This window comes from Ascidia mentula, chromosome 3, assembly GCF_947561715.1.
Source record: "Ascidia mentula chromosome 3, kaAscMent1.1, whole genome shotgun sequence".
Classification (NCBI taxonomy): Eukaryota; Metazoa; Chordata; class Ascidiacea; order Phlebobranchia; family Ascidiidae; genus Ascidia; species Ascidia mentula.
Genome location: NC_138568.1, coordinates 16,802,398 through 16,829,739, shown reverse-complemented (window position 1 = coordinate 16,829,739; position 27,342 = coordinate 16,802,398). Strand labels below are relative to the sequence as shown.

Sequence of the window (27,342 nt, the reverse complement as noted above, 5' to 3'; positions counted from 1 at the left end):
ACCTACCGCACTGCATATCCAACACGCAGGCAAAGGTCTTTGATCTTTTACACGCGTCACGCAACCTTCATCACTCCAGTCTTTATTTATAGGAATCTTCCTCTCCACTCCCCGATCCTGCTGAGATCCTCCTCCATTTTCCTGTCCTCGACCCTGTCCCAGACCCCGGCTCGGTCTCCGCCCACGTCTGTGTCCATGTTTTATTCCCTGTCCCTGTCTCTTTCCCAATCCTTCATCCTCGTATTCTCCGAGATTCTCATTCTCACGTTCGCAGCTTCCTCCGTCCTCATCCTTGACCCCGCTCTCATCCCAAACATCCACGCCCATTTCCTTATCATCTGATACATCGCCCGACGCAAAATGCACGCCACTAATCCGATTGGTGTTTTCATTATTCTGTTAAAGTATTTTTGTATTTTAAAGACAAATATGTACAAGCAATAAGCCCATAATGATCAGTGAGCTGCAATACAGATGTGTACACGTTTTCGACCAATTTGGTCTCATCAATGCAGACTGTCCATAAACAAAATATAATTTGAAGACCATTTTCAGTACAAAATTTAAGTTTAAAGTTTGAATCAATTTCATATTATATTAGAAGTCATATAAAAGATAGAAAATGAGGTAATTCTTGCCTGGTCGCTGATTTGAGTCAAACAAACACTGAAGGTAAACTCTCCGTTCACATATTTCTTATTGTGTTCAGCAACTTTCATCTTATTTTTCTCCCAAATTCCCTTCCGTCGTTCTTCCTCTTTTTTATCCACGTACGATTTTTCTTCAATGAATGAATACTGACATGTAGCGGTTATTTGTGGTGACGCTACCTACGAAGTTCGACAATAAAACTACCGTATATTTCTTTCCATGCTTCCCAAGTTGGTCCACAGCCCTGGAAAATAAACAAAGCTATAAACTGATCATTAAACGAAACACCCCATACAGTAAAATGTTTTCATACCGTAGGGTACATCGCATTCCCAGCAATGTTGCAGTTGTTTCCACGATGTCTTGCAATCTTTTTGTATCCAGAATGAGGATTTTTTTCGTCGTCGATCCCCCAACTGCAAAAAAACACGAAACAACCAACAATATTATCTATCATAGCATGGTAGGATATGCAGATGCTGGTTTGTTTCGTTTGATCATACAAAATTAAAATAAGGAAGTTGGACATAGCGAACCATCTACTCTAGTACCTATCATTGACAATCCAGTACTTGTCTTCTCCTTCTTGTTTGGAAGAATCTCTTCCATATCCGACAACCAACACTGCGTGCGACAGAGAGTTATCATTTGACTCGTCATATTTACCAGAGTCATAGAAAATATCTGAGTTGCATGTGATGTTACAATGGAGCACTTGACATAATTAGCAAAGCGTTACCTTCGTAGTTTGCGAGAAATAGATATTCAATCTTGTTTGAAACCAACAAACTTGCAGCAACCGGACCAACTTGTAAAACAACTGTTTCCAATTCTTTCTCGTTTCCATAAGGAATCAATTTCCATCCTTAAATTTCAACTTTGGGTTTGGGAACATGTTTTCTTGAAACACAACAATTTAGGGATAAACTCACAAGCAGGGATTGCTGTATGTTTTGCATTTTATTGTTTAACCATTGGGTCATAGACCACGTGGCAAAAATTTACTACGCTTGTTGCTACAATAAACTGCAACGGTACCTTTTCAACGAACGAAAATTCTTGCTCTGTGCACAATCCCTTATCTTAAATATATTGAAAAAACAATCCTACATCACCTCGTCCATCACCCCCAAGTAGGTCGTCAATTAATTGTTGTTTTGAAAGTTTAATAAAGTTGTCGTTTATAATTTTGTTGTGCGCTTCGACGGCTGCCACCTAAAATATTTACATATGCAGTTATATTATGGAAAACTAATAACTGATTCACTCGTATTTTTTGAAATAGACACGACTGGTTTACTTTTAAGACATTTCGTCAAAGCCTACACCATCATTACTTTGATAATTTGCGTGGTTGGCCTCGCTCCACAGTTAAGTAGAGCCGATATGATTGATGTCACTTAACGTATATTATGTTCGGGTAGTGACGTCATGGATCATCGGCGCCTTCTTTTAAAAATTAAAAAACTTACTGCGACAAATACTCAGCAGGAGGGCAATTTCCCTTGATCGTCAACTGACGTCACACATAAGTCTTTGTCGCGCCAGTCTTTATTTTCAGGATGATATTTGTTTCGAACATGAACACATTCTGTTTGAAAGTTTGCTCCAAACTGTTTCACTCTTGTCAAAGTTGTTGAATTTATTCCATTCATCGAATCCATTCTATCTTTCTGCGACAAAGGAAATAAATTGGGATACCTTTTTGTCATTCGTTTTTGTAAAGAAACCCAGACCCAACGTCACATTTTTATCTTTACTTTCTTGAGACGACTACTTTTTTGTTCTTCAGCATCTTTTCATACTTTTTGATTCAGCAGTAACTTGCATGCTTATCACACAAAGTTGCATTATTTAATTTGTATTTAAAATACTTTACCTTTCTGTTTATCATACTTTTGAGAAAATACTGAAGTTGGAAATGTCTCTGGCCCTAATATTATGTTGCTTGTTATACCTAATATTATGTTGCCTGTTGTAAACGTTTGGAAATAAAACGGCAAAGTTTACACAATTGTCATGGATTTTGTACTGAGACATTGTGCAACATCAGTATGTCTCAAATTAAAAGACGGATGTCGTCTGGTAACATATAATTCTAGCAGCGCTGTAAAAAAAACAATATTTCATTCATATGCAGACAAACTATACACCAGGTTAAAAACTCTGTTAGGATTTCTTGGTGATTGTCTGATGCTACAGGTCCCACCTCCCCCTCTGACAGAACAAGAGTAAAAATTATAATTATTTTGCAAACAAAAACAAATTTTCAACCGTTTTTCATGTTAAATGGTGTTACGCGTTGAACAGCAAAATCAAAGTCAATGACACAGTTACCTCTATTTCTTAATTTAATTTTTTTACACAAAATAAATCAATGTGAATTGTACTATTTTGGTTAGGAAACCATTTCGATTCAAATCTAAATAAGAATAGTCACGTTGCAGGTCCGTTTAAGAAATCATTTCCACTGCATCAGCCTATAGCATACATTAGTAGCAACAAACTAGCGCAAATTATATTCTTCCTCCTATATACAAGTGTATGCTTTATATTAGTTCTTCTGTTTGCTGCAAACAAAACCTGTACAAAACGGGAATGTAGTTTCAAGCTGCACAGTATTTATATACTTGCTTGACGATGACGCAAATTACACAAAGCAAGTTGAAACATAGACTGCGTGGTCGCGGTTGACGTTTAATGACTCTCCTGTGACGTTTACCGTGAATGATAACAAAATAACGTCTGAGTATGAGGGTAAAGGACTTTGTTGGAAATCATAGGCGTTTAACGTACAGGGCTACAAAAAAATTCTTTATCGTACTTACTACAGTAGCAAGCAAATTGCTTTAAATTTTCGTAGGTTTTCTTGTCTAAAAAGTTATGTTTTATATATTTACAAATAAAACTTAATCGTTGGTCCACAGCCTTAAGAACATACAGAGCAAAATCGCAGTGAAAATGCAAACACACACAAACTTATAAACAGAAATAAATTGAGACAAATGTTATATTCTGTTGCATCGCGACCCGGACACCATACCGTATAGCATTCCCTGATCGACACAAATATGTTGTCAATCCTTCAGTATCTTGCGGCATTTTTCCTCCGGTTGAGGTTCGTTGTTTCATCCTGACAAAGAGCAAACACACGCCAGTATGAAAGAAGGTGTGGCTTTTTATATGCTGTATATCGGAAACCAAAAAAAAAGTTTTGTGTCTCTGAACTTTATCCCAAATGCGTGATTCATTGAGTACAAATAAAAGAATGGTCCGAATCCCCCAGCATACACATATTCTTAACTTTGTTTACTTGGTTTATAACAATGGGTCTCATACTCGCGACCCCTAAGCATTTTAAAGTATAATTCGGTACAAATAAGTGTCCGATCGCCGAGTCAACATGGTTCTATCTCGTTGTTCCTTTTTATTTTACTGCACTTTTCTAGCACTTTTGAAGTCAGGTGTAAAATTAATGAGGTTACTTTTCAAAGATAGCGATGGCTGATTTCTTCATTTATTAACCTGTATATGGCAGCACGTATGTTTGTAAACAATCTGGAATACAATTCGTTACGATGTCATGGTGCAGACCTCGAGTTACTTTTGTGCTTCCATTTGGGTCCCTGTGCTTGAGGACCCTGGTTTAAATATTTGGAATTAGAAATGGACGCTGCCACGCCAGTTGACTTCATCGATATTTTAAACTATACAACGCATTTTCTCACGTTATTTATTCTTCTTGCTCAAATGTAAATTTTGATTTGGCTGAGTATTGCATTGTTGTCGTGGCAACATACTAAGGTATAGGTTTTACCATCTTGCTTCGATGACTTTTGTTTTTTTGAAATCCCGCGTTGGACGTGGTCACTTGGCTTGTCACGTGATCTGGTGACATAGTCACAACGACTTGTTAATTTACTTGCGAATACACAAAAATTACGAAACTCCAATGATGACCCGCAGTGTTAGCTGAGTGACAATTGTAAGGTCGTAGTTCGTCTGTGAACTGCACTTTAGCTCTTTCCTTTGACTTCCTTTGGTTATGAGTTTGATAAATTGACAGCTGTTAACATTACTATGACAAACTGTAGACAACTGTCAGGTCATTAGAACTGCGGCTGTGAAATTGCGGAAGTAATGCAACATGGCCGAGTGTGCGTAAGAACAAAGTTTTACTACGCACACTAAATTGCAATGACGTGATCACACCACAAACTCAATTGCAGGGGCGCTTATGACGTAGCGTGGGACGTTTTGAAAGAAATGATAGTGATATTTATGATGAATGTTGGACAACCGAGAAAGTCTGATAAAAGTTTTCTAACGAGATCGACGTTTTGGTATTCATGCAATCAACCCTCATCAGGTCAAGGCGCGATAAAGGAAAAGGCAAAGAAAGATAAAAACGAGCGTTATCGTCATGTAAAACACAATGCTTGGATAAACAGGGGCACAGCTTAAGACATCCCATTTTTTTCCTATTTAGAATGAAGGCCACGGAAGCCATGTATACTACCCGGCAGCGCTACAAAAAAGGGCAACACAACCACACCGGGTCTTTGAACATTTCGGCGGACTTAGCTAACGCTCGAAGTCAAAAGATTTGCAACGATACTACGTCACTGATGCGATAAAATTAGATTTGACGTGTGTTACCAATCCCCAGAAAGCTATATTCTATATTCAACGATGTAAGCCGTGGCGTTTACCAGCCGGACCTTTTTATCTTTAGGTAACTTATAAATCAATCCGTCCCCTAAAACCCATGTTTTTTTCTTTAAACCTTTATTCAGTAAGTGATTTTTCAATTAGAAACTGGTTAAACTCAAGCTTTCAGTCAATCAAAGTAAACAGAATTAAGTTTTAAACGCAAGGAAATGGCCTGCATTACGCAGCCATTCGCCTTTTTGGAACTTATAACTACAAGGTGTTAAAAAAATTAAACTAAATTTGGCAAATTTGCCAGTTACAGATCGTGCGAAACTTCGTAAATATTTGATTTTAACACAAGACAAGCCTGACCTGCGTAAATGAATAAAATCAAATCATTTGTATTTTGCGTAAAAACAACTACGCCGATGAATAACAGACAAAAAAATTGAATGGCATGGGCACCGATAAAACCATGAAGGACCATGGTTAGATCATAATTTGGTCGTAATAATCGTCTGCGCAAGTCGCAAAGCCTTCGTAACAAAAAATACCGCTTACATGTTTAAACTCACGTCTCAGCCATAAATTTCACTGTCTGCAGTTCGATCATGTCCATGGCTTTGACTGCAAAATATCTCATTATTACGCGGGCTTCAGCACTACTGGTAGTACATAGATTTAGAGGAAACATTAGTTGATGAGAAAATAGCTGTTGAGTAATTGTAAGAAGAAGTTAAGGTGACTTATTTCAACATGTAAAAGTACATGAGGAAATTTCTAATGGGACAAAAACTTTTTTTGAATATTTGTTGTTATTTTTTTTGGCCTACACCAATCACAAACCTTTAACATTCGCTTTTACCAAACTCTAATCCCCTTGGTCCGCAAAGCAACAACGCCAGCTTTGTGCCATTTCGGAGTTCACCACGGATGTGAGGCACATCAATGTAAAGTGTAATCACGTTGCAGATGCCCTTTCTCGTAATTCCATTGAGCATATGTAACTGCCTAATGTTGTCATGGGCAGATTGCTTGCAGCTGCGCAACAAGATCCAGAAATGCAAGTGCACCGCACGGCAGTTTCTAGTCTCAAGCTGGAAGACTAACCAATTAATGATTCAGGTGTAACAGTCATTTGTGATCCCTCCGCAGCCACACCACGACCGATTGAGCCAAAAACATGGCAGAGGAAGGTATTCAACGTGGTCTTCGGGGGTTGCTCTCTGCAGGGCGGTTGGGCTTAATCTGTTGCCAACCACCAGGACGCGGGCGACCCCCGAAGAGTCAATAATTGTTTATTTGTTTGTTTGTTATTTTTGTGTGTGAGATGACCATTTTCCCCATATCCTTTTCTGGAAAGGGATGCGTAGTGCCGGTAGATTGTATCGCCGACGTTCGACTCTTGACACGCGCAATAAAGGTTTTCAACCGCCTAAAAATATATTTTATCACCAGGAAAAACGCTGACACATCACTAATTTTTTGTCATTCACACCCCTTAAAGTGACCGCGCACAGAGGCACTAAGTGCACAGCAAACGGATACAGGGTCGCCTATTCGGCCGATGCCGGACATTTGACGTCGGATGCCGACATAAACGATGCTGCGGCAATGATCAACGGCAAAAACGCGACAAGCCCAATTTCATAAAGCGTACTAACGGAATAGAGCTGTGATTATACTGAAGGGTGTGTACACGCACTGTTTCGACCTGTAAGGTCTCATCAGTGCAGCTGTTGAGTGGCACTGTGCTAGCTTTCACACTAGCAGGCACACCAGTCTCCACTTTGTGGTACCATTCGGTCAACGTCGATCTGCAGGGTACCTTATACTAGGTACCGAACAACAGAGACGACGAACCACTGTGGAGCGCACTATGGCCAAACGGAACTGCTTGGTAACCGATAGTGCAAAAGGCACTACATATTTTTTTATATATGTAACAGTAAACTTTACAAAAGTTTATTAAAAACTTCATGCTGTTTTCTATGAGAAGCTGCCCCTAATTTCCCACGAAAATTGTTGAAAATTATTGCCTCACAAAGAAAAGGCTGAGCACCAAAGGGACGTAAACAACCATGAGGATAAAACAGCTCTTTCTCAACATGCGGCCGAATCAGGACATGCGGTGGACTTCACAGAAACGATCATTTTGGAACGCGAGACTGATAGGTATAAGAGGATGTTTTTAGAGTCATTGAACATTAATACACATGCGTCATCACTCAATGACAAAAAGCAAACTCTGTTTCCACCGGTGTACCGAATTGCTAGAAAATTATGCCGAAAGACATCGCGCACTCCAAAAACCGTGATAAACAGTGCGGTTAATGTTGAGTATACAGTGCAGGTGTGTTCGCCCTTTTTCGATTTTCCACTTCTTCTTTCCTTTGTAGCCTTTTTGTGTCTATGTGCCTCAAATGTGTCCACTTTGTTAAACTTACATTCTTCCTCCTGATGAAGGCTGTTGCATACAAGCCGAAACGCTGAGAAACGTAAATAAAATAAAGTTTGCCAGAAGAGCAATAAGAAAAAGGCTGTTCACAAAACAATGAACAACATGTGAGACGATAAACGCGACATAAGTTTTTTGCTGTTCATTTGCGATCACGCCGCATGATGTATTGTTTCCGATTTGCGATAAAATGACTCGCTTCGCAGGGGTTTTGGAGTTTGGGTTGCAATTTTAGAACGTTTTTTCCGTCATCCGTATTAATTTTCATATTCACATAAGAATTATATGGGGTTTTGTGTAACTGCAACAAATTTTGTGGTTCTGGCATTTGCAGAAAAAGATTATCCTTTGATTAATTAATAACACTGCTAAGTACCCTACCCAGATAAAGCAAATGAGTAATGAGAAAATATTTCTCCAAAAATACACATTTGAAGTTGATTTCAGTTTTGATAAGTCAATTTTTTTGCTGATTGCGTGTTTGTTTTGTTTTGGGATAAGTTGTTTCGAATTTTTCGATTTTCCCGAATGATTAGAAACACTTTTCGTTTTGTTTGTCAGCATCGGAAACGGTCTTCCTTTTCCTATTTGGTTGTATCAGATCCATTTCTCGAATTTGCTAAATCAAATGTTTGTATTGTGCTTCTGTCTAATCCATTAAATAATTCAAACTCTTTTGTTTGCATGCTGTACACACTCTATTCACAAACAATGCAACCGACTGACCAAACTGAATGCTTGTATTTAAATTGTTCGAAACACAGGTGACGGCATTTCATGAAAAAGCAATTCAGTCGCCGTTGCCAACAAAGCTAGCGAGTAGGAACAAAGAGATTCCCACCATGGTTTCATTTTGTGCTCCGAAGAAAGGTCTCTTCAGGTAAATATCTTTTCAAGAATCATATTTTCACCTGATTTATTGTTGTTTTTACAACGATCCTACTTTGTGTAGCTGCGTGGCAGTCAATCGATCACAAAATCGTTAATTTGTGGCAATGAACCACAGTTGACAATTCATACTTGGTTTGTTATTTTTCAAATTACCACACAAGTTTTGCGAGGAAATAAATGTATAATTACAAATATATGAGAGGCAAACAACACAATGCTCATAATAACCAACTAAACCAAGACAATTAACATCATTGGAAAGGCAATGACTGACTGAGCGTCGGTACAGGGAAGATTTACAAATTCAGACCAACGGTTCTAGTCTTTAAACACATACAAATGCAAACACTAATTCCTAAATTTCTGCGACATTCACATAAACATGCATTGGAACTTTCTCTTGCGCTCAATGCATTAATTGGTATGACCCTCCACGGTCTGATGTGTATCAGGTGCAACCACACAACTATTCACCTACTTTCCTAACTGTTACTTTGTGAGCATTCCACCATCACCAGTCAACTAATGAGTTTGGTTTCACCTCTTTTTGTTTCATTGAGACCATGCGAAGCCATACTCTGTGTTTCGGTTAAATGTGATTAAACTTCCTCACCAGCAAACCGAACAATCCGAATAAACAGTTTATTATCAGGCTGTTGGAATAAATCCCTAGGCGACGAATAGCTTGTAGAGTCTCAGTAATAATAGCAGTGTCTTGCCACCGAATAGAAGATCAAAGATAGAACGATGACTCCGAATAGAGTAGAGTTGAGCCGAATGCAAAGAGCCCAATGACAGGCCCACATCACTATCAATACTTGGACTACCGGAAGCTTATTGGTTGGTTTAGTCACGTTATACATCACTTGGGTTTGTAACATAAGAACAAATGTGTGGTGTGACATAAGCATAGGAGAACATTTTATCTAACAAAACAGGATGTTGAATGAAGAACATTTGATGGATAAATCATTTGGGTCACATTATGGGATTATGTTTACACTTGGGTCGAAACTTGCGAAATATCCAATGCCTATGGTAACTGGCTTGTAAATGTGTATGCGATACTGCAGACCAAATGAATTATACTACACTTGTTCAATGCTGCCCAGAAGACATTACGCAATACAAGTATTGGTTTCTGTGACGCATGTTACAAATGGTTCTCTGCACGTGATCGCTGATCGAATTCCGTGTCGCCTATAAGAGTCGCCAGATTACAAATCCAAACATTTGTGCTTTTACTTCTTAAGTCACAGGATATGAGATGGTTGGGATTTAAGCTAAAAAGTTTTCACCAGTGCCAGCAAAAACGAGCGGTCGCACAACGGCGAATACGGCCAGTATGTCCATCGAAGCGTAAGGACCCTGCTAATGCAGTTCCGTTTCACCATTGGAAAGTTGTCGGTGATAAATGTGTTCGATCGATAATGTTAAAATACTGTTTTTCGACAGCAAGTGGTATGTTAATCGTGCAAATGCTCTTAAGATTCAACATCAATATTTTAAATTTTCAAAAAATTAAAATCAATCAATTTCCTCATGACAACTGCACTTCTTATTAATCCTCAACAACCTCATCAAGTATGGTTGGTATTTGTAACTCATATAAGATTTAATCACAAGTTCAAGAATACAGAACTTTTACCCTCACAACACCAGGTTTATTGAAAACGATAACAAAAAATATTCGCAGTCAGCGGGCTGCTGCAGTTGACAAATCAATTTTAGAAAAAGATTGAATGTATTACTGTTAAAAAATTTCAATGGCAATGAACTGGTCGCCATCGAGTGACTAACAGTAATTGGTTGTTAGAAAAACAAACTACAAACAAAATATCAAAAGTGTTGCCGCTGCATATTTAATGCAACGTTGACGAAGAAAAGGGTCTCGCAAGAATTTCAGAACATCTTGTTTGCAATAAAACATACCTATCCATAAAATCCATGATAACGCACAATAAACACAGTTTATGTACAAGGCGTTAGAGAGGGGGTTGTGAGGAGGTGTTTTAAATTTTTTTAGTGATTTTTTCAAGATTAAAGGATATATTTTCCTTAGTCCATTGTTTTTTCCCATGTGTTGGTCACGTGGAATCTTTCCAACGACAAATCAACATATTTACAAAACGATCGTCCAGATATTTCATCGCCGTCAGATTTCATCTTCATCTCAAACGATGGCTTGTTTATTTGGACGAAAAAGGCGCCCTCGAATGTTTGCTGCCATTCGATGGATTTTGCAAAATGAAGTGAGGTCACTGGAACCAGGAGAATCAGTTGGTGCCATGCGTTCCAACACTCACACATGATAAGAGTGTCCATGGGTTGCATGTCGTGCTACTTGGACGACCAGTATAAGCAACTCATCGCGTCACTCGTACATTAACTCATGATGCACAAATTCCGAAGAGCAGGACTAGTCATCAATAGAAATAGGGGAACCACAAAGCGGAGTGTGCACACGAACCAAATGGTGCGTTATTTTTTGGTTGGTTTGGACAGCTTAGATCCGGCGTCAAGATGTTACTTTGTCATGTGTAAGATTAAGATGAGATGACATTTTAAATATAACTTTTGTGTTTGATTTTACCATTGCAAGTTAAATAGGATATTAGAGTCGTCAAGACCAAAATGTTTTTTGAAAATGTCTGGAAATAACACTTTCAATTTTCCAAATACTGAATGTAAGGTTTATTTACAGAGTGGTTTCTGCTTCAGTTACAAGAAAGTTTTCATGGTTGGTAACCACAACCACATTTTCCTGTTGCTCTTCCTGTGGTTGGCGCCTGAAAACGACACGTAGGCCATCCCGAATTCTATCATAAAGCAGTTTCGGGGCGTTGGAGTAGATTAGGGGATTTAGGGAGCTGTTGATAGGGAGAAGGATGATAGCTGACACAGCGTACATCACTGGAGGCAAAGGGACTCCAGCGAAGTTTACAAATGCCATGATGGAAATTGGAACCCAGCAAAAAAAATCTGTAATTATCAGTCGGGCGATTTTCTTTTGCATTTCTGCCGAAAAAACAGCATTATTACAACAACACGTCTGCAAGTACGAATGAGCTTACCTTTGTTTTGTGTTGCCGTCTTTCCATCTCTGGGTCCCTCTTTCACTTGCCGGGCACTGGCAGTTGACCTCTTGTAAATCCAAACATACGTAATTACCACAAATATGAAGGCCAGGAAGTTAAGAGTAATGACGGCGATTGAAAATCCCGACGCCTTGTCATTTGTTGTTACATAAAGTTTGCTGATGCAAACACTGCTGCTGCTGTAATATCTACACATAAACAATTTTAAGGCTGTAAAGCTGAACATTTTTCGGGTAAAAACAAACTAACCCCAAATATCCAGAAATGTTAAATAGCTCAGTGTAACTGTAATCCTCAAGAATATCCATAAAATCCATCCAGGAATTAGCATCATTTACTCGCATGAGGGCAGTGTTGAATGCTTGGGAATCGTTGCTTGTGAAGTTGTGTTGGAAAGTTACAAATCGATTAATGAAGTTATCCATGGCTGTATATACAACGCAACTGTTATTTGAAACTGTAAGATCATCTACATCGAGGACAATATCTTACTGGAAAAGTCGACTGCAACATTGTTAAAAAACGGATTCTCATTCACCAAGGCTTTGGTTTCAAACAAATGTTGAAGTTGAGTTGTGAGTGGAATAAAAGCAATTGTAAACGAGAATGCCCAGGAGAGAATAATGGAAAGGATGACTGTTTTCAATTCCGGTTTCAAGGATGCATTGAATGGCTGAAACCCAAAAGGATATTCACATATTTTCTTTTAAAGCAATAATTTTGCAAACTCGCCCCTCCCCTTAAGTCAAGGGACGGGAAAATTTACTTGTCACTTCGAATCCCATTGGACTGGAAATTGTTTCCACTATCTTTACTCAGAGGTTTAAAAAATGGGCGTCGTTTCAATATTGTTTGGGCATGCTAAGCTTACAAACAAAGCAGAGCCTTCAATTTAATTTGCGGAAATGCCAGACTAACTATATGCTGCGTACAGGGGAGAAAGATGTCCGAAAAACGAGAAATCGTTTAAAGAAAATTAATATAATTACAATATATAACAAACATCATGAGGTTTTCAGACTTGGCAGCCCAGGCAATGCAGTCTAGCTGGATCAGCCATATTTTCCAGACAAGTCGGGTCAAGAAAAATCAGGCTCCTGGTGAGGTTTGAACCCTCGACCATGGGCTAACCAGGCCCAACGCTCTGCCATGCCATGCCATTGCATGTAATATTACTGCGTTACCTGATACGGTGGTAGAGATCCCATACATATATGTGAAGGTTGCCTAGCAAGTTGTGCGCTTGCGCACCAGTGTATCTTGGCCACAATATACCCCGTGAAACCACTGAGCTCCTGTAGCTCAGTTGATAGAGTTGGGCCTGGTTAGCCCTGGTTAGCCCTGGGTCGTGAGTTCAAACTTCACCGGGAGCTTGATTTTTCAAATCTTGCTACGATTTGTCAGGGAAATGTGGCTGATCCAGCTAGGCTGCACTGCCTGAGCTGCCAAGCCTGAAAACCTCATGATCGCGATAGGTTATATGTGATCGCCAAGCAAAGATCTGCGCAGTGTGGCAATCCTGCCTGGCATGCCATTGCATGTAATAATACTGGGTTATATATAACAAATCAATGTATTTGTGTGTACTTATAAAAGGTAAAGTGTGTCACCGATTTAACAGTTGGTTGAACCAATTACAACTGATCCACTCACGTTTTTCACTGCATACAGTCGGAATATGGTCAACAAAACCATTGTGAACACCGATGTTTCGCTGGAAAGCAAAACCAATACCCCCATTGTGGTGCAACTTTCGCTTGATCTCCAAATAACGTCATTGGCACAATAATTTCCGGAGTATCTGAAACCAGCGGCGCCCAGCATGATCAGATAAACTCCCATGAGTAGATCGGAAACAGATAGATTCAAAACGAGCAGATGGTTTGTGCGAAATGCAGCAGATTGTGATTCTGTCGTTACCAATATTCTGCTTTCCATCACCATGACAACCTCAAATTCCCAATATTAAAATATAATGACATCATCTTATTGTCTAAAAGGCCAGAAGAAAGTAGGTTAATTTTACCAAATTTCCGGCAATGGCGAGCATCCCCATTATCCACACAATAGCTCGCAGAAATGGGTTTGCAATCAACTCGTATCGTGATGAAAATATGTTTTCGTTGATCGCTTTTGTTTTTGTTGGACACTCGTCCGACCAATCAGAGCAGTCGCCAACTCCATTGAATTTCTGCGTGGAATAAATTTAAGATACCTTTGCAGTTAATTCGGTCAATGCAAAAACGCGCTGTTTGGACAGGATGCTGGCAGCAGAAATGATAATCTGTTTGTGAATTGGCAGTTCCCTTATGGTCGCAAGCGGTTGAGATGTGGCTGTTGGCTTTGAAATAAAGAAAGCGTAATTGTTCGTTTTACATGATTAGTGCAAGTTGTCGCACTGAAACTAAAGTGGTTTTGTCTTTTTAATTTGGGCTTCATTAAATTTAATTTAAAAAGTAGCCGCCTCTTCCGTTCGCTTCTTTTTATATTTTGTCGGTAAGCGGTTAGTGCAGAGTCAACTGAGCGTTTACCGTGGTTGGGATTGAAGGCCAGGTCGCGTTGAAACGTGGGACCAATTGAGGTAAACGACAGTGATTCTCAAACTTTTTGAGTATTAAAGCCAAACTGGGAAAAAGTTCGAAAGGCCCTTTTGTAAAGACCCTTTCTTATTTATTAAATTTGACCGATTTGCACATTTGGCCACGCGCTTAGACGGGCACGCAGGCCAAGGAAAAAAAATTGGTGCCAAACAAACAGTGAAAGGGTCTTTCTAAATCGATTGTAACACTTTCAGAGCAGCAGTTTTGAGAGATCTTGCACCGTCCTGCACGACTTTCAAGTACATGTTTTCCACAGAACATAAAACTTATGTGTTTACCTTTTCCTTCTTGACGAAGAGTGGTTGTTTGTTTTCGCAATAAAACCTTCCATCATTTGTGCAGTTTATTTCGTCACTTTGATCATCGCAGTTAATTGTGAAATCACAAACATCCGATTTGTTGATAGAAATCTAATTTCACAAAATTTCTCGGTCGTCTAGTTTATTTTTATGCATGTATCTGTCACAAAAACAATAATATCATGGAAAAAACTGTAACTGTTTTTCTAGTCAACTGCTGCATACGAATGATTATTGTATCATAACAGGGAGAATTATGACAACCAATAGTTGCCTTTTTTAGTTAAAATTCAGATTTAAAGTGATTTTACTCCAACTATGTCCCGAATTAAATTCTTTTTAAATCATTGATTACAAGAAATCATTTTACTTTAGCTGCATTAAATTCTGGGCAGTAGAATCTTCCTTCCTTGCAGATTTCTTTTGGATATTCGTCAGCTTGATTCTTGCAATCAATAAAACCGTCGCAGAATTTTGACATAGGAATAATGCTTTTGTTTCGCAGAGTTTCCGATGTTTGCAAAGTTGAGGATCCTCAGCGTGGCCGATGAACTTCCTGCAATGTTTTTTGTGTAAACGATTAGTTACTGATGCTGGAGGGCATATTTTTACAGTTTTGAAATCAATCAGGTTTTTGTTGTGACCATCATTTATTGATCCTGTGTCACGGTCTTGTGGAGTAGTCATCGCTCCAATATATTAACAGTGTTCAGAAATAATTTACGAAATGCGGTACACCGGTAAATAGAAAGTGCAATCATGCATAGGAAATTAGTGTTGCTCGTCTTGGCATCCTAGAGTTAGTTTTAAATAAAGGGGTGGAATTCTAGTCTCGGGGCTTTGGGGATTTAAGTAACTCGCGATAAAAGCATTGAAACGATTCTGTAACGATATTAAGCGAATCTCCGCTAAGATGATGATGTTCGGTATTGCGAAGTGATTTAACTTCATGAAACACCGGGTTCGTAAATCGTTCGTTAAGACGATGGTAAAGTGAGAAGCAACGGAAGTCATATTTACCACGGAGGATCCGAACGCAACGCACTATGTGCGAACTGGTCGGAACCCTGTGTTTTGTCGCAACGAAGTTAAAGTGTAGGTGGTTATTATCTATGATGCCACTGAATATTACTCAGCGGTATATAACAACGTCTGTTCAAAGTGATATTTCTGCATGCAAAAGTGCTGAAAGTGTTCGCAAATGGCAGTACAGACAGAAACATTTTAAATTGCCTTGTGTAATCGCTCTTAGTACTGTGCCGTATCTATCACAAACACCTTCGAGTAACCACACAAGTATTCATGTTGGGCTCATCACCATGCGTTTAAAATCTCATTCCCATCCATACGTTTAACCTACAGGTTTACGTCGGAATTAACTAAATGAATTACAACCAAACCGAAAGTTTTCAATGTTTTATTTTCGCAACAGGTTCTTTTTAATTCTTTGCCGCGCTTGCAAAACGACGCAGTCACGTACGCAGGCAGTGTGATATGGTTGGCCATCGGTGTCATAATTCGTCATATTGTACGCGTACCTTAGATAACGTGCGTGTGCCTTTGTAACGAACATGCACGTTATTTAAAGCCTGGCCAATACAGTGACAAATTCCGAATAAGAGCGACATCACGTGGAATAATATGGTACCCGCGCGTTAATAAGCAGCACGTTCGCTATTAGTGTACATGCACCTTAATAGGATACATTTTGTTGTATTCTTCAGTCACAAACAGTTCAAGTGTATTGATACAAAACGGTGCGCAGGTTTTATAGGCAAAGCCAACACGCAAATAACGCCAGGAACGCAATTATTAGCCACTGAGGTGCGCAGTACATCCACAGGCGTGAGTCGCATTGCCAGACACGCTGATTTCACGGCGAGTCTTAAGCGCCGTTTCGTAAGTCAACTTTGGGACACATAATGATACAATTACACAACACCTCCCCGCCAATATTGGGTTATGGAACAACGTAAAATGACACTAATAACCATAAAATTTGGGAGGCTTCGGACGCCGTTTCGAGCGCCGGGGTAAACTCTCCCCGTGTGACAACTCCTGCGCCGCAGGTGAATGAGTATTGTTAGGACTAACGATAGTCTCAGGGGTGACCGTGTCGCGCGTATCGGCACGACCGGACTCTTCATCATCGGATGCATCGCGTGATGTTGGGAGATCTGCTGGTTCATCTCCTGGCTCGTCATCTTGTGATGATGCATATCTGGGTCGAAGTTGGTCAATATGTCGTCTCCATATCGCACCTCGGGGAATAACTGTAACCCGAACACTTCGACTTCCGCAACGTTTGATGACCAGTGCGGGAACCCATCGTGGGTCTTTGTCATGCCGTGGTCCGTAATACAGTGCATAGCAAGGATCACCGACGTTGTATGTCCTGTTAACGCGTGTAGTGGAAACACCGTGTTTAACTCCTTGCAACTGCTTTTTCTGGACATCATGTACTGGAGAAGGCATCATGGTGTCAATCTTTGTTCGTATTTGCCTTCCGTTTAAAAATTCACTTGGGGAGTATCCGCTACTGTTTGGTATACGGCGGTATTGCATGAGAAAAGTTCTCAATGCGTTCATGGGCGGCTCAGAAGACTTTCGTAATGCCTTCTTGAAAGTTTGCACCAAGCGCTCCGCTGCCCCATTGGTCGCAGGATGATAAGGTGCGCCTGTAAGGTGAACAATCCCCCTTTCTTTGCAGTAGTTTCGGAACTCCTCCGATGTAAACGATGGTGCATTGTCGGACACTATTGAGTGTGGATATCCGAAATGTGCGAAATCTTGGTCGAGAAGATCCATTGTTGCTTTAGCTGTGATTGCTTGAGTGCGGTGAATGCATGGATACTTCGTATAAGCATCAATTACAACCAACCAGTTGTAACCCATAAAATTTATGGCATGGTCGACATGAATTCGACTCCATGGCTTCTCGGGTAGTATCCATGGATGTACGGGAGCCTTCGGCATTACGTTTCTGTGCTCATCACATGTGCCACACTTTCGACACATGTCCACAATGTCTCGATCTATGTTTGGCCAGTACACCACTGTCCTGGCCAGTTGCTTCATGCGCTGCATGCCGAAATGGCCCAAATGCAGTAGCTGCAAAACTTTGTCACGTAGTTTTGCTGGAATGACGATTCTGGAGCCATACATAAGAACTCCATATGACGTAGTGAGAAAATTACTCACTTTCCGGAATTCTTCCGTCGGTTCATCGGAAGATTGTCTTGGCCAACCTTCGTGCGTGTATTGAATCACCTTGCTCAATATTGGGTCTTTTGAAGATTCTTTTCGTAGTGCTGAGGAGTCCATTTGCACGTGCATTCCGACTGTTTCGATTGTGAAGGTGGTCCTTGGCAGACGAACCACTGACCAATATATCATCTAGATATACTGCTACACCCGGTAGGTCTTTAGTGATATCATCCATAATTTCTTGAAAATAAGCTGGCGCAGAACTGATACCAAAAGGCAATACGTTCTGTAATAAAACTCCGCGATGTGTGCTCAGAGCAAGCTTCTTCCGACTTTCTGGTCCCAACTTGATTTGATTGTACGCATCCGCCAAATCGATCTTCGTGAAGCCATAACCACCACCTAACTTCCGCATTAAATCTTCTGGTAATGGCAATGGGTGACGATGAACTTCCAATTGTGAATTGACAGTCACGGAATAATCACCACAAATTCTTAAAGCAGGCTTTTGCGAAGAAGTGATTGATTTGCGGACCGGAACTATTGGCGTACCCCAGTCGTTGAACTTCACTGGAGTCCAAATTCCTTTGCTTATCCCGGAATCTAAAACCTGGGACAAATCACTCTGCATAGCGAACGGAACTGAACGCGGTTTGCAGAAAACTGGTTTTGCGTCGTCCTTAAATTGTACCTCCAGTTCATAATCTTGAAGACAGCCTAAATTGGGCTTAAACAGTTCTGCGAATCCACTGCACAACTTGACACACTCTTCATGTAGTGATATGTCTTGCGGTTCTTGAGCGGTTACGGCTTGTAATACCTCTGCAGCTTGTAAGCTTGACTTGCCGTACAGAACTTTGTCCAACGAAATACCCATTTTCTGTATTCCGTTCCACCCCACCAAATTCAAACGTGGAATGTCGCAGACGTTGAAATGAAGGTAAGCTACTTTTCCGGAATCTGCATAACTGGTAGCAGACGTAAATGTGCCCATTACCGGCAAGTTGTGCCTGCTTGCAGACTGATACTGGGACGTTGCTTTGTGCAGCTGTGGAGAACCAATCTTCTTCCATGTTTCTTTTGACAGAAAATTTCCGCCGGTAGCTGTATCAAGTTCTATGTTCAGCGAACGATCGTTGATGCAAATTGGAACTTCCAACTTGGGCGTGGCTGCTTCAATACTGGAAACGCAATTCAGTTTCTCAATTCTTTTAACGCCATGGGACGAGCGCTGTCGAATCTTTTTGCGGCAAACGGATTCCAAGTGTCCAGTTAGGTGACAAAAATGACAGGTTGCATTCTTGAAACAACATTCGGAAGCCTGATGCGAAGTCTTGCCACATCGATAATATTTCCTCCCTTCAGGTAATTGCACCGTCCTCGAATCCACTTTACGTTTCTCCCACGGCTTAGCTGTAGCACGTACCTTGAACACCGAAGTCGATGGCTGCATCCCGTAAACAGTTTCTTTAGCCACTTTGGCAGCATCTTCGGTTTCAACCGCAATGTCAATCGCACGAGCAAAACTCAATTCGTCATCCTTTGTCCTTAACAGAGCTTTTTAAACCGCCTCGTTTTCAATTGAACAGATAAAACGAGTGCGTAAAGCTTCATCCAATGGATCTATGATGGATGCAAAGTCGCAAGTTGCTGCGCTTTGTCGAATGCGAACAGCGAGCTCTTGAATTGTTTCTCCCGGCTTGCGCTTCATGTCGGTCCAAAACTTGAACCTTTCGCGGACTATGAAACGTTTGGGGTCAAACTGAAACTTCATATGTTGGACGATTTCTTCTAACGTGAGCTCATTGATGTCTCTTGGTGGCGATTCCTGTGCAGCCAAATTGAAAAGCATCTTGTACACCGTTGAAGATTGATTCGTCAAAAATACCTTGGCCAGTCGATCGTCAGGTACCAAATGAGCTTTGGCAAACGTGCAAAACCGGGACCAGTAGTCAACCCACAGCTCTGAAGTCGAATCAAAAGGCAAAAAATTTGGCGTATTTAGGTGAGTTACCGTTGATGCCGTTCCTTCCGTCGATCCTTCACTCGAGCGAGGCTTCCCCAGAATTGCTATCATCGCCTCCATTTGTTCTTGGTGTCGCCGTTCTTGTTCTCCGTGTTGTTCTTGGTGTCGACGTTCTTGTTCTTCAAGTTGACGTTCTTGAACTTCACGTTGACGCTCTTGGGCTTTAAGTTGACGTTGCATCATCTCCACAAGCTTCTCCATGACCAGAAATCCCGTCCTCGTCGCCAAATAACTGTTGTATTCTTCAGTCACAAACAGTTCAAGTGTATTGATACAAAACGGTGCGCAGGTTTTATAGGCAAAGCCAACACACAAATAACGCCAGGAACGCAATTATTAGCCACTGAGGTGCGCAGTACATCCACAGGCGTGAGTCGCATTGCCAGACACGCTGATTGCACGGCGAGTCTTAAGCGCCGTTTTGTCAGGTCAACTTTGGGACACATAATGATACAATTACACAACACATTTCATGGCCAACCCTGTCATATGTCAAACTCATGGGGGAGACCGGGGGTACCTCGGACACGGTAATACCTCGGACCAGGTATTTTACGTCACAATTAGATATTGTTAGGACACTTTACGAAAGCTTTATGTCTCCATCAAACGTTGACAGGAACTTTGTAACTAAATCATGTCTGCTTAAAAAATTATTATCGAAAAAATCAATTTATCAGTGAAACCAAGTTTTTCAATTTGTATGTGGAAGGTTATATATCAGTCACAGTTAATCAAAATGCAGTAATTTTTGGTTAGTTGCATATTCAAATATGTATTCTTGGAGAGGCCAATGATGATTTTGTGTAACCTTAAAAAATACGGCTATATTTTTATAATTTCTATGTCGTCACGTGGTCGGGGATACTTCGGACATCATGGCAAAAAATCGCGAGAAGTCAACACTTTTTGAGTTTTATGATAAAGTATCAGGCCATAGAAGAGAATAAACAAAGGCTTGATGAAATGATCGAATTTCGGCAGGAAAAAAATCCCCAAAGGTAAAAAATCGTTTGTTGACCCGAATATCTATGATATCCGTGCTGCAATCAAATGTACACGAGTTACCCAAAACAAGAACGTGAGGAGGGGTCGAAACGAAAAGTGGCCACGTCCCGACTCCTGAAAGCTTGAATGATATTTTATGTGCTAATGCCGCAATGTTGATATTGCGCCAAGTTTGATTTCAGTTATTTGTTAAATAAAAAAAAATCTGTTAAAACTTGCTGTCCGAGATATCCCCAGTCATGTCATTTGAGACCTGTTTAAAAAATGGGCTGAATGATAATTTTTAGTGAGCTAAAACGAACGAAAAACCTTTTGTTTTGTGAGTAATGCTTTACTACTTACAACAAAATAAAATTTAAGAATGTGGTTCATAATTTTAAAAAAAATATGAGCAATTTTCCTAAAACCGTCCGAGCTATCCCCGGTCTCCCCTTTTCCACAACAAAGCGTGGGATTTAAAATATGCACGTAGGTTGCTGCAACAAATCACAACACTGTGCGGTGCATGTTAATACTTTGAAAAGAAAGGATTTGTTTTCATTGATTTGGAAACATGGAAATTTCACAGTTAAAAACACAGACACATGTTTTCTCTGTTTCCTGTCCGAATAAACACCACGGGCTCAACACACACGACAATGAAGAAGTTTTATAATACCGCCCGTAAATCATCATTTTGAGTATATGGAGTTGAAATCAACTTAATGCGTAACACAAGTACATTAAAGCCTACTTCAAACTGCACAGAATGAAAAAAAACAACATTACAAACGTAAAGATACAACATATTGAAAAAGATTTCCAAAAATTGCGATCTGTGAGTCGGGTGACCTAAAGCTGGGTCTTAGTAATATTTAGGAATTGACAAGCAGTTCCTTTTCGATCCGTACATTTGACATAAGGTCGCACTTGGGTTCTTATGTTATGTTTCTTAACCAGATGCAAAACTACCCCACTATTTATTATATTACAAGATTAGTCAGATGATGAATTAAACACACTTTCAGCGCACATGAGTATACAGAGCGAAAACGCAAAGCTAATTGAAAACGAAGTAAACTAGAGCAGAATGAGTTACACGAGAAATCATACATTTTGTACAAACTTAAAGAGAGACGAGGCGTTTTAGGAGTTTTGAAAAGAAGGAATGTCCAAAGACTAACGGTCAGTAAACATTTAACACACAAAAAAACACTGATTGGCAATTCTCACGAGAAACCTAACGTCTCTATGGCGACCGAAGCAAACAATTTTAACCGACCAATAAAATCACGAGAGAACAAAATATCGCGTGCATCTAATAGCGGTTGTGAATCAATATCACATTGGAAACGAGATCGGATCGCGTGAGAAAACAAGTAATTGTTACTGCGCTCTATAAAATAAGACGCGTTAAACGAATGCGCATTCAATGGAATAAAGTGATTCTGAACGATAATGACCTAATCTGGCTGTTTTTGTGACCAATATTTTTACATCTTGAATTCCATGCTTGAACGTAGTTATATAACACAAACAAAAATTAGTCACAAAAATCCATCCTGTGAAGAGAGCTGTTACGTCACTTCATACTTCCGTACACGTAATTTTGTTGACGAGAGGAAGGCGGGACGTTGTCATACGTAATCTGGTCAGTTGTTTGATGCTCTGTTAAGTATTGTATACGTTTACACAGAAGTTAAATGTGTACTCAGTCGCATTCACCTTCGCTTATAGGACAATAGACCAAACAATAGGATGGTTGCGAGAACAAGCAGAGCCGAAACCACTCCAATTAGTAAACCGGGAATATAATTTTCGACATTGTTACTGTTGGACTTGCCAAGTACTGCTAAAGGTTGTTGTTAAAATATATTAAACTCTAAATAACAATTTTATATATTTAAACGTTATTTTACTGCTCTGGTTAAAGTGAGTCGTTGGGGGATTGCCCGAAGTTGTAACCGACAGGAATGTCGTGATTTTTCCTTGCACGCAACCTGAAACCAACGCTGACACCTAGTGACAACAATGCGACCGACCGATATTTATATGGCTAGACATGTTTTTAGTGTTTAATTTTAGGTGAAACAAGAGAGCCTTTACTTTCGTTTGTCTCTATTAGAGACGATAATGTTATTTGCCCTTTGAGATATCAAAAAATACCAACCTGAAAAGTGTAGTTTGTTGAGTAGTTCAGGTTTGTTAATTGAACTGATGCGCTTTCGTATGGCACGTAAACAAAGTACATGAACTTGAATGAAATGATTTCAACCTGAAATAGTATGGGCACAGGAAATTATTTCGGAAACGTGTTAGTTAAGAGTTACCTTAGCAGAAAGGTTATGATTCTCGACAAGGCTTCGCAATCCATTCCAGCTAATAACAACTACAGAGGGACTGTCTGCAACTTTCGACACTGATGCAACAACTGTAAAGTGTTGATGTTAAACAAATTGCCATATTTGTTGGGTCGGTTGAATTTTTTATCATCACACGATCACTCCACGCTTTATAGCTTATCGGGAGGGTCTATCATTTTGGTATGCACTAAAATATTCTGTTACATACTAACATTTCAATTGACAGGCGTAGTAAGCTGGTTGTCCTACGCAATCGACGCTAGATTTCTCCCAACCATCTCCATAATGGAGCGCCCCCTGTTGGCAGGATGTAACGTTGGAAACAGAATAGTTTGCAGGAGATCCGTCGCTCCAAAACCAATCACCAAGTTGGAAGTTGTAACGAGCCCCGATCATAACATTGATGTCTAGGAACAGAAAAAATACAATACATTTGTTAATTTTGATATTTTGAAGTAATTGAACATTACCGGGGGTAAATATGGATCCATAGAAATTAACAAACGTTCTGTATGGACTGTTTACATTCCTTATCATAATATAACCATTCCTTTCACTGCCGTATACATAGACTTTCCTGAACCCTACATGTGGTTTATTTGGTGCAAACAAAGAAAACATCCATCGCCATCCTGAAACAGCATAAAAAATTCCTTTGTACCATCTTATTGTAAAACATATGTTGATAATATCACACATATTACAACACTATTCTACATGAATAGAAGTTGATTCAGTTAGCCTACCATTCCACACAGGACCGTAATATTCGCAATCATTGCCAACAAGAACTCTCCATTTTTTTCTGGCCGAGGTAGGTGCTACGCAGAAAAAAACTTCAGTTGTACTTGCTGCTGTTTTGCTGAAGAACAAAATTTAAAAAATTTAACATATATTGTGGATTTATCATGTCCACAATAAATCATTTTTACAAGATGCATATTGTATTGTTGTTCTGACTTTTACCTTGTAGACAAATCGAAGTACCAAAGAACTCCAATTTGTTTTGCACTTTTCCAGTAACTGACCTCGTTCGGGGTTTTTTGAAATCTAAACCTTTCCCCGTTCACAAAGTCGTAGAAAGTCCAAACTCTTGTTAAACCTTACACATTTCCACTGTTAGTTTGTACAAATGTATTAAACCTTAACTTCTATTTAACATAGACTCTCAAAGCTTACCTGATGTATATTTTTTACTCATCAATTGAATTAATGACTCGTTGATGTTCTGGTCATTAGTCATTGCAAGATTTCCACCAAGCATCGAACATTTCTCTTGTGCAGTGTCCGCATCAACAAGATCATCGGACAAAGTTAATAGAGTGTCATTTATTGAAACAACGGTAATGCCACAGCCTGAATTTATGTTAACTTTATTGTTCATTATCATTTTTACCATATGTGAACTTATTGCCACAAGTCGTACCTGTTGATACTTGCGAAAACCATAAAATTTCCCAAAAAATTACAAAAGACTTGACGTCATTGGTCATGGTTGATTGAAATGTTGTAACGCTTCCGTCTGTTTCACGCTTTATTTTTCTGTACTTGTTTTATTCATACCGAACATAACTACAGAATGCTGTGCATTTTTGCATCTTAAAGCATAGCTTGGCCCCGTCATGATGAAGGGTATTCATGTTCGGTTCTGAGAAACGTTGACGCAGTTCCGCTGCAGGCGCACTTAGAGATGTCAGTCATATGACTGAAGCTCATACCTTTCCCGGGAAACTGCAGTACTCATGTCACCACGACAAATAAACTATGTATTAATACGTTTTGTTAGTGATGCTGTGATGGATCGAGCTGGTCCCCTGTGTTGAGGAACATGGTGTCATCAAAACAAAGACTCGTGCCCCGCATAACCCCTTTACTATGAATTTGACAGTGAAGAGGCGTCTTTCCTCGGAAATTGTCAGGTTGATGATTGTCTGAATGGATGATACAACGCATTGTCCACCACCACTTCCTCGTTTAGTTGTCAGACGGCGTCGCTCTGTTTATTTTCCTCCGACGGGCAATTTTAGGGTTTTTTTTCACTTTGTTTGACCTCAATGAAATTGAAAGCATTTTCTTCGCAATTAAGTGATCTGGAGATAATTCATAGCCACTCCAAAGTTTCTATAGTTGTGAGGAGAGACATGCAAGACGAGAGGTAAAAGAGGAAGTCCCAGGAAAAAGTTCAAATAAACCACTTCCCCTGTTACCGGTTCAAAGTTTCATCTAAATCTGAATTCATGAGTTTTGAACGACTGAAATTATAAGTTGGTACTGTGGCGTGCTTGCTCTTTATTCGTAGTGAATCGAATGATGCGAACATGCCGTGCCACATGACACGTGAGAGAATCGCACGAAAAAGGCAACACGCACTGAAACCAACAAAACCCGCGACGGTACATCTTTACAACATATTATGTCGCTACATTACTCCCCCTCAGAAGCGGGTTTTGCACTTTTTGGAGGTCGGCCTCTTTTTTAAGGCTTGGGTGTAAGAACTGGCTGTGTTGCATCAATAAAGGCCGGCTTAAGGCGATCAATGGAGACTGTTTGCTGAGTTCCAGAAATATCTAACACAAAATATTTGTCGTTGGGCGTTACAACATGAAAAGGTCCCTGATAAGGTGAATTTAAAAGAGGACGGTATCCATCTTTTCGATCAAACACATACTCGCAAGTAAAAAGCAAATCAGGAACAAATGTACGATAAGTTCGATGGCGTGACATTGGTACAGGAAGAACACGGGAAACGGAACTGCGAAGCGTTTTAAGAAATTGCGAGGGTTCAACGGCAGTGGTGGTGTGCGGAATGCAATCACCCGGTACAGCGATCGGTTCGCCATATACCAGCTCAGCGCTGGAGGATTGAAGATCATCTTTCGGCATGGCCCTGATTCCCAGCAACACCCATGGCACCTCATCTATCCAATTTGAAGAGTTAAGTCTAACCATTAAGGAACTTTTTAAGTGTCGGTGAAAACGTTCCACTAGACCATTTGCCTGAGGGCGGAAAGCTGTTGTGCAGTTGCACTTAATACCAATAACGTTGGTAACAGTCACCCACAGATGCGATGTAAATTGCGAACCTCTATCGGAGGTAACTTGAGATGGAACGCCAAATCGGGCTATCCAATGATGAATAAGAGCACGTGCGCAAGTTTCTGTGGTAGCATCGGGCATAGGTATAGCCTCAGGCCACCTAGTAAACCGATCAACGATTGTAAATAAGTATTTGTTACCTTGGCATTGTGGAAGTGGCCCAACAATGTCAACGTTGATGTGTTGAAAACGGCTTGCAGCTGTAGGATAATGCTTCAATGGTGCACGCGTGTGTCTGCCAACTTTTGCCTTCTGGCAAGCATTGCACTGTTGAGCCCATGAGCGAACTTGCTTATCCATGCCATGCCAGACAAATTTACTTGATACCAGCTTCCGCGTGGTTCGAACAGAAGGATGCGCCAACCCGTGAATCACGTCAAATACACGACGTTGCCATGGTTGTGGAATGATTGGTCGAGGGGAACCGGTTGACATGTCACATAAGAGCGTTAAACCGGGTTCAAACTTTATGTTTTAAAGCTTTAACTGGGTAAGCGCTGTGCGGTATGCTTGTACTTCTTGGCTTTGTTGAGCAGCAGCGAGGGCGTTGTAATCAAGGTCAATATGTGCTTGGTCTGCAGAGGCAATGTACGACCGGGACAATGCATCTGCAACAACATTTTGTTTTCCCTCTATGTGTCTAACATCCGTTGTAAATTCGGATATAGCAGTTAAATAGCGTTGCTGTCGAGCAGAAAGAGGTTCTGACTGCTTCTTCAATGCGAATGTTAAAGGCTTGTGATCAGTGAACGCGGTGAACGTTCGACCTTCAAGAAAATAGCGAAAGTGGCGAACAGAAAGGTGCAACGCCAAGAGTCCACGATCAAAAGTGCTGTACTTTGTTTCTGCGGGTCGCAGATGCTTGCTGAAGAAAGCCAACGGCTTCCAAATTCCATTGATTTGCTGCTCCAATACCGCGCCAATAGCTTTATCCGACGCATCTATGGTTAATGCCGTTGGAGCCCGTGGTTGCGGATGGCACAAAATGGTTGCACGTTGCAGAGCCCTTTTTG

General features: G+C 40.3%; 2 protein-coding genes across 2 annotated transcripts; both read right to left on the bottom strand.

Moving 5' to 3' along the window:
- Nucleotides 1–644: 644 nt before the first annotated feature.
- On the bottom strand, nucleotides 645–1,520 carry LOC145895290 (uncharacterized). The gene is made up of 5 exons (XM_082984069.1): nucleotides 1,391–1,520; nucleotides 1,203–1,335; nucleotides 965–1,067; nucleotides 856–895; nucleotides 645–781 (listed from the first exon to the last, which is right to left on the bottom strand). Exons 1-5 carry the CDS (start codon nucleotides 1,496–1,498, stop codon nucleotides 716–718), a joined length of 450 nt encoding a protein of 149 aa, XP_082840195.1. The 5' UTR covers nucleotides 1,499–1,520; the 3' UTR covers nucleotides 645–715.
- Nucleotides 1,521–25,708: 24,188 nt separating this feature from the next.
- LOC145895792 (uncharacterized) lies at nucleotides 25,709–26,410 on the bottom strand. The gene has a single exon (XM_082984575.1). It carries the CDS (start codon nucleotides 26,408–26,410, stop codon nucleotides 25,709–25,711), a length of 702 nt encoding a protein of 233 aa, XP_082840701.1.
- Nucleotides 26,411–27,342: the final 932 nt, after the last annotated feature.